General features: G+C 39.7%; 1 protein-coding gene across 2 annotated transcripts; it reads right to left on the bottom strand.

Moving 5' to 3' along the window:
• Nucleotides 1-533: 533 nt before the first annotated feature.
• Nucleotides 534-7,761, bottom strand: LOC116313039 (E3 ubiquitin-protein ligase TRIM21-like). Of its 2 annotated transcripts, XM_039600926.1 has the most exons (4): nucleotides 7,682-7,761; nucleotides 4,614-4,878; nucleotides 3,698-3,980; nucleotides 534-3,569 (listed from the first exon to the last, which is right to left on the bottom strand). In XM_039600926.1, exons 3-4 carry the CDS (start codon nucleotides 3,969-3,971, stop codon nucleotides 2,500-2,502), a joined length of 1,344 nt encoding a protein of 447 aa, XP_039456860.1. In that variant the 5' UTR covers nucleotides 3,972-3,980; nucleotides 4,614-4,878; nucleotides 7,682-7,761; the 3' UTR covers nucleotides 534-2,499. The 2 variants fall into 2 exon arrangements, with proteins under 2 accessions (XP_039456860.1, XP_039456859.1); XM_039600925.1 differs by lacking the exon at nucleotides 4,614-4,878 and having other exon boundaries at nucleotides 7,682-7,750.
• Nucleotides 7,762-8,214: the final 453 nt, after the last annotated feature.

Raw genomic sequence — 8,214 nt, 5'->3', positions numbered from 1 at the left:
AGTCATCGCAGTTAACTGCAGTACACAAGACCCAACCGTACTGCTCCGGTATCTGATGATGAAACCACGCTGTATCCTCTGGTTAGTGTTTTCTGATTTTAGTGCTTCTCAGTTTACTGAAACATTACATCAGGAAGTGCAGCACAGAGGCTGGTTAGCACAGCTGGTTCCTGTTGGCTGAATCATCTATTGCTCCAACTCAAAGCAGGTAGTTTTTCTTATTACTGTTACATTTTTGGCAGTTTTATGTGTCCTGGTGGTTATTTTGTAACCAGCCGCCCATCGTGTCTTTATTACTTTAGGAAGTTTGCATACAGGTAACATATTAACGCAGTCGCTGTCGCATGAAATACGAAGGGAAACTGCAGTAAATTTTTTTGGGTGCTAATGTGGGACATAAAAAAAAGACTGATGACATTATCCATCTTTATTAAAGTAAAATTCAGTGTGGATCTTTTCTAGTAAACAGTAAAGATTGCTTTCTTGAAGAAGAGGAAAAAAAATGTTTGAAAACAAATCATTTACACCAGGTGTGTCAAACATAAGGCCCGGAGGCCAGATTAAACTTTTATTGGTCACAGCTTTTCCTACTGATAATGACCTCACCCACTGCCATCTGTACTCCAAATGAAATGACAGAAAACTGTCATTTCATTTGAATCTGTATTTAAAAAATTAAAAATCAGAATTTTAACAAAAACCTTCACTTTTGAAATTACAAGAGAGTCTGGACAATGAGCTACCAGATCTTCTTCTGTAACACATTTATTTATTCCATCTTAAATCAGCAAAATTTTTAAACATTTTATATTTGACCATCTCTGATTTGAACAAAAAATGTTATCATCCAAAGTTTTACCATTTATAATGACTGCAGAGAAACTTTAGAAACCTTTTTGTCGTCCGTCAACCGACTTTCATGTGATTTCAGAATGATTTTATGTGTATTTTTTAGACCTGGGTCGTTCAGATTTTAGGATTTTTTTTCTGTTGCTCCTGTCGAATGACCCAACAGTAATATTTCTTTATCATGCAGAAAAACTGAGGTGTACAGGTGAAACTACACTTCTTTGCCTTATATTAAGATGTGTTGGTGTAACTGTGTAGTTACACTGACAGAAAGGTCAGTTTCACTGGTCTGATTCACTTAACATCAAAGTGGCCTATGACATAAAAGGAGTCTGACATCCCTGCTCAAACACAGAAAGAAAAATCAAAGTAAGCACTGAGTGAGTGGTGGCATGGCACAGTGCACTAGGAAAAATGTCTCTATGAAACACCATCAGCAGAATAAGCATGAGGAACAAGAAGGTGACACTGAAGAAGAATGTTATGGATGAACTGGACAGTCATGATATTTCCTGTAATAATGTATTTAAACTAATGAAGTGCCATTTTAAAGGTTTCTATATTCTTTGATACTATCAGTGAGAAAATTGAAACCATGTCTGTTCCATTTTGCAAAAAGAGAGGGTTAGAAAGTATGCGATAGTTGATGGTGAAAGACGCGCCTCGGTGAGACCACAGAGTCTAAATGTAGAAAAACCACACCTGCCTTTAAATGAGCTTATCTCCTGCTAGCTGCGTGCGAAGTTAGAACGGTTACCGTCGCAGTTTGGATCCCCACACTCGACATGCAAGTAAAACACGATCTGCTGGAGGGAGGAGATGTTTGAAAAATGACTGTCTGTGTGTTAAATAAGACCCTCAAGGCTGAAAACCAGTCTCTCTCTCTCTGATTGTTCGGGAAGGTTTTGCTTCTCTAGAGTTGAGACCAAACCCTAAACTTTTAGAGTAAAATATGACACAGAAGCTCATGTGCACTGGTCACCAGCATGGTCTTAAATAAGCTCAGGCCAAAGTTACCTGATCAACCGTGTAACTGAATACCGAGAAAAAATCTGTCAGGGAACGCCGTACTGAGCGTAAAACTGTGGCCCGTCTGTGAAAGCTTCCACAAGATCACAAGTAACAACACAAATTCTGAAGCTCCTACATCAGGGTGTCAAACTCCTTTTGGCTCATGAGCCACACAAAGACTTCAGAAGTGTGTAAAAACGTATTTCCCACGTTTCACTTAGACTTTTATCATTACAAAGATACTAGACGTTCCTTTCTTAAGCACCTTATTTGAGTGTGATGTGGCAAACTGCAGGCTTTAAGTTTGAAGGCTGTAAAACTGATGATAAAATAAACAATTCAAACAGCCCCATATGACACCATCTGTTTAACGACTGGAGACCCAGTCCTGACCCTGCTGCGTGGCATGGGGTCGGTGAAGGGTTGATTACATTTTTGTGCTATTCAGCGGGCCACACTGGACCCTCTGAATACTACAAACTACATTAACCCCTGAACACTCCCATCGGGTTAACAGTGAACCACTCAAAAGTTGGCTAAGGGTTTGTTTTCAGATGTCCACTTAGGGGTGATAAATAAATAAAGGTGGAGAAGCTGAAGACTCTATGATGAGTCTCACGCAGTTGAAAGGATGACTGATCAGATCTGATAGTTGTGATAGAGAGGACAGATGATGAGCGGCGTGGAGTTTTGGCCATCACGAAGAGTCCCGGGGCTGAAGAAAGGTCGGAGTTTCTCTTTGAAGGAGCAGTCAGTGTAGCAATGAATGAGTTCTGCGGACTCAGCATTATAAAAGGAGACTGAACGATTCTCATAATCCACAAACACTCCCACTTTCCTTGGCTGAGAGCCCACACTGAGATGGACACGTGAGGCTTTGTATTTTCCTGCCCTTAAACATATTGTCCAGAAGCCGTTCTCAGGGCTCACTTTGATTGATTCCTTCCTATTTATTGACTCTTTAGCGACACCTAAATCCCAGGAGATTTTCTCCTTAACCTGAACTTCATAGTAAAAGCTTTCTGAAGAGAAGCTCTGCTTTCCCACAACATTAATAACCTGGTCAAATCTATCTTGGTTGTCTGGGAGAGTTTGTTTTATGTCACCACAGTGAACTTGCTTCCCGTCCTCAGACAGGATGAGGTTGGGATGTGCTGTATCTGGATCCAGCGTCACATCCACTGCAAACTGCCGGAGCCTGTTCAGCTCAGTCACAGCGAGAAACATCTCCATGTCTTTGCTGAGTTTTTCCTTCAGCTGAGTGACGGTGCTTATCACAGTTTCTTTGTAAGATGGCTGGGGGAACCTGGCTTCTGTCAGCATCTCATTTGTGAAACTTGGCAGGGAGTCACGTTGGTCTTTGGTAAGTTGCTCCACCTCTTCGCTACTCTTGTTCAGCTCATAGATTTCCTTCTCCAGCTGCTGGATTAATCCTCCAGCCTGTTTCTGTGTCATTTTCTGCTTTTCATCGATCTCTCCGATGAGTTTATCCAGACTGCTCTGGACAGAGGCCACCAGAGCTTCAAACGCCCTCATGCTGTCTGAGGTCTGTCGCTCTGCAGACTTCCTGCTGAGCTCTGCTGTGCGTCTGACTTCACAGATCTTCATCTGCCTGTCCTTGATCATCAGATCAATTCGGGCTTTCATCTCCCTCAGTTTGGCCCTCCTTGTCTCATCCTCACATGGGAGCGCTGCAGAGATCTTGTGGTCTAAAACAAGCCAAAGCAGGAAAAGCTGTAAACAACTTTTTTAGTGAGGATTTTTCTCGAGCTGTATTAAATGCAATCATTCATGCAACTAATGTGAACCTTTATTTTTCAGCTCTTCATATTTTTACCTTCATTTGACTTGTTTGACAAATCCTGCACCAGATCATTTCTGTTGATCTTCCCTAAGATCTTCATGGTTATTTGCACAGCTCCTGAGGGGCGGTATTTTTGCACCATCAGATCAATCGTATCTTGCCTGTCCGCTCCTTCTAGTCGGGCCTGTGCGATGGCTGGAAATTTGTTTTTCACATCCTCCTCCTTGAGGAACCACTGAAAGTTCTTGAACTGTTCAGCTGTCAGACACTCAAGAATGTGCCAAAGATCTTCTCTAGTAGACGTCATTGTGGCTTCCTGATAAACCAAAGAGCAGAAATAGATGGGATGTTCGTGTAAGTGTTATTCTTGTATGAATATGAGCATTACGCTGCTGTGATAAAAGCGTCTTCTTGTGAATTGCTTGCATACTTTAAATAAATATTAGAGCAATATTAAAGTGCAGTTAAGACCTACAATGATTCAGTTTGCTTTGATTATGTCCTAAGTTTAGGCTTTGCAGTGTTGAAAACCTTCTGGATTCTTAACAAACGCAGCAGTGACACCAAATCACCGGATGCAAACTCAGTGTTTTTAGTCCTTTTCTCGTTTTAGGTGTGAGTCTCAGTGCTGCTGAGTGTGTTTTTGTTCACTCCACACAACTGAACATTTACAGCCATCCATGGACTAATTTGACTGAAATTTCCACTAAAAGTAGGAAAGAACACTGCTCATTTACTTGATTTATACAAAGGTTTGGGTGTTTTCTTCTGAAAAAAAGAAGACAATCATCTGTGTCGGGCTCTGTGAGACGAGTCCTGACATGCTAAATCTCAGAGAATCCAGATTATGTTACAGTTCCTTACAGTTTTCTTTACTGCTCCACTGAAATTAATCATAACATTAAATATTTAAGTCTTTTTGACTTTTTTTATGTTGAAATCTTCTTACCACTTCCAACGTGCCCAGAGAAAGTCACCACAGCTTGCTTTCCTTGCCTGCTTCTTACACGTCACATTCACAGCCTGAAAAATGTCAGTATGACATCACTCTGGACTGTCCTATGAGCTGCGCTTCATTTAAACGGTAACTCAGGTTGTTACACTCCACGTGTCAGACGTGTACGGGCAGACCAGACTGCACTATAAGAGTGCAGGAACAGGACGGACAGCATGTGAGCACATGGGGAACACCCACTAAATCCAGCAGATATTTTCTAAAAATAAGAAAACACTCAGTGAGAAGACAAAGAATGAAACATTTAATATTTCATTATAGAATAAAGCTTAAAATGACCCCCAGTTCTTTTGACAATGTATATCATCTCCAGCCAAACTTTGGAGAACAGTTAGACGGACCTTCAGCAAAAGGGAGAAGGTCAGGGTGGATGAAGGGTTCAGAAGATCATTGCTGAATAAAGGATGGGAAAAACAAAACTGAGGCAAAACTGGCAAAGAAAAACCAGCAACGACTCAGAGACTCAAGAAGGGAGAGAAGTGGAGAGCTGATCCAGAGCGGTTCACCGATTTTTCAAACATCCTAGTTTTATTTTAAATGCTCACATTATTCATTTATTTATTTATTTATTTTTTACACACAGAAACAAGTCTCACACGCCCCCCTGTGAATCTCTCCAATTCCTTCAGATTTGATGGCCTTCTGGTATGGACTTTGGTCTTCAGTTCACCTCACACATTTTCAGTGAGGGCTTTGTGGAGGTCAGTCAGTAACGTTCACAGTATTCCCACCACCGTGGTTCAATGTGGTGACGCTCTTCTTCGGGTTGTACTTCTCTCGCTTTTCTCTTTAAAAACAACATAAGCTGCGTCTCTGTGACCAAAGAGCTCTAGTTTCATCTCATCTGACTAAGGTACTCACTTCTAACGTGAATAATCTGTCTCCAGGTTGTCCTTAGCACACTTTAGTCTCTTCTGCAAAAGTGGAGTTTTTCTTGGTCTGCGACCTCACAGTTCATGCCTGTGCAGAGTCTGACTGATTGTTTTCATTAGCAACTCCTTCACGAGTGTCTGGGCAGTTGTTCTGAAGTCTTTAGATGTCTCTCACTTGTTTTCTTTCCAGGGTCTTTAAATTTTTTCGCATCCTACATCTGCCAGGTTTGTTCTGTACTGTGTGGCTCTCTTTGAATGACACTTCTCACTCCAGTTCCTGACAATTAGATATCAATCTCCTCCTGTATGAGCATCTATTCTTTTAATTCAAGTCTAAACTGACGTCTTTTGTTATAGCATCGATGCCTTCTTAGTAACAGGTCAAACCCTCGTGTAAGTTTTTATTTTAAAAGAATCCTCAGCAGGGGCAGATCTACAGAAATTTTCTTAGGGTGGCAAAGAAATCAAATGGAGTGGCAAAACCAAAGCCTTTTTTTCAAACACATATGCAGGTGGTTACATATGGTTAAAATGATTGAAATGCAGTAAGTATACACGCTTTTCATAAAAATATAGTCTATAACTTAATTATTTTCTGTAGCCCACATAATTAAACACTTTAGTTACATAAAACATGTGAGTTTTAATTTTATGTACTGTATATCCTGTATAATAAATAAATATGTAGCCCAATAACATCACAACATGGGGCGGTTCATTTACAAACACAAGTTCAACTTAAGTTTCACACTGTTTTTTGTTAGCAAAAAAAATCTAATTGTTACATGCTTAAATTACACAAAATGTCAGAAATCTGCACCGTCATGAACAAAAATTTAAACCTAATTTTTCATGGTTTGTTGGATTAACCCTCTGAGGTCCAAAATATAACCGGCCATTTTTGACTCCTTTTGATTTTACATTTGTATTTCACCCTCAAATTGTTTCATTTTATTTTTTCCCCTTGCCTTGTTTGGGTTCATTTGTTGCGGCTCAACCTCACGTGTCTGAATTTAGTTGTTTTTTCATTGACATACTTAGTATTACTGATCTGAAATCACACAAAAAATGTAAAATCCCAGTAGTATTTTTCTACTGTAAAAAAACACAGACATGTTGAGTCAATTATTATTTTCATAACTTGAAATGCAAATATAAACTTATGAAAACTTATGCACACATTTTGTAAGCATATACAACTATTTATCTAAAAATGCAGTCAATACACCTGCCGTTTAAAAAAAAAAAAAAAAATCGTACAACCATTTAAAAATATTGCTAAAACTAAAATGAGAGAACAATCAGGTGTCGCAATAACATGCCCCACAAATTATGTGTGCCAGTTAAAAGAAAAAGACAGAGGGATAAACCTGCAGGCCTGACAACAGGAGGTGTATCACTCCGCTGCTACTTGGTGAGAGTGTTTACTTTGCAAATGTGCTTGTGACATTCTTTACTCCCCTCAATGACACACAAAACAAAACAACGACTACACGACAGACTAACTACACTAACTCCACGCTAAACGTCACAAATCTCCCACATCTAAACTCTCTCTCACTCTTCTTGATGCATTCTCAATCATCCAGGTTTGGGGAAACCTGCAGTCAGCTGAGACTGAAGAAGTCACTTGGATGAGTGACGAAACGTTTCTCCCACAAAACGCTACGTCCAGATGAACAGATTCAACTTTTGGAGATCTCTCTCACTCTGTCTCTCTGCCGTTACCGTCACTCCCAGAACTCTGCCCTCTTCCGAAACAACCTAATCCTACCTGACTTTTTTTTTTTTTTTTTTTAAAAATTGGTCGACATGGTACATTTTTCCACCGATAGGAAAGAGGTGCCTTTTTTTCTTTCTTTACTGTTTTCGCGCTGTCTTTAGAAAACGCTTTAAAACACACACACACCGTATTTAGAAAAAAGCATGGCTTATATATATATTTTTAACATAACTCTGGATTTACTGGCCTGTAATTAAAATTTAAAAACCGGTGTATACTTTGAAGTCCGAACTTTCACTATGAGTTGAAAAACCAAGTCAACGTGGCTGCAGCTTGTTGCTGCGTCAGCTTAAATCAGTCATGTGATTTGGAGGTGCAGCGTGTCCCAGAGGGTTAATAACACTAACCTTCATTCCATTTCCAGAGTGTAACAACCAACCACCTGTGCGAAATCTGAAATTCCCATGGATGTTGTTCAAAATGTGCTCTGGCTTACTACTGAAAACAAGAAAAAAAAACACCGGTTTGCACTATGGCCTGAACCATTTGTTAATGGTGGAGGGGGGGAACACTATGCAATATATTCAGTTTTAGCATTTATATTCACTGTTAACTGTAACTACGCTCAAAGTGTTAATGCTATCTTATTTTAATAAACAAGACTGTTATATGCAAAACTAGGGTGGCACTTGGGGTGGCAAGGGATCATTTTAGGGTGGCACTTGCCACCCCATGTCACCCTTCTAGATTCGCCCCTGATCCTCAGAACCTTCAGTTTTAGCTTGATTTTACAAGTTTGAGCATTACAAAGTTAAAGCATCATTGCACAGCAGTGATTTGTGATTCAAAAATAGAGGGCTAATAATACTGACATCTTTTTTCCTGAAATAATTCTGAAATAATCTGTTAAAAAAAAAAGTACTTGGGGATTTTTGACTAA

This window comes from Oreochromis aureus, linkage group 17, assembly GCF_013358895.1.
Source record: "Oreochromis aureus strain Israel breed Guangdong linkage group 17, ZZ_aureus, whole genome shotgun sequence".
NCBI classification, from domain to species: domain Eukaryota; kingdom Metazoa; phylum Chordata; class Actinopteri; order Cichliformes; family Cichlidae; genus Oreochromis; species Oreochromis aureus.
The sequence above is the reverse complement of the archived record's forward strand: the minus strand, read 5'-3'. Positions and strand labels throughout refer to the sequence as shown.

Bases quoted from the DNA above. Each gene is read 5' to 3' on its own strand.
- LOC116313039 (XM_039600925.1), bottom strand. The intron at 3,570-3,697 runs GTAAAAATATGA...GGCTTGTTTTAG, and splicing joins GTCAAACAAGTCAAATGAAG to ACCACAAGATCTCTGCAGCG.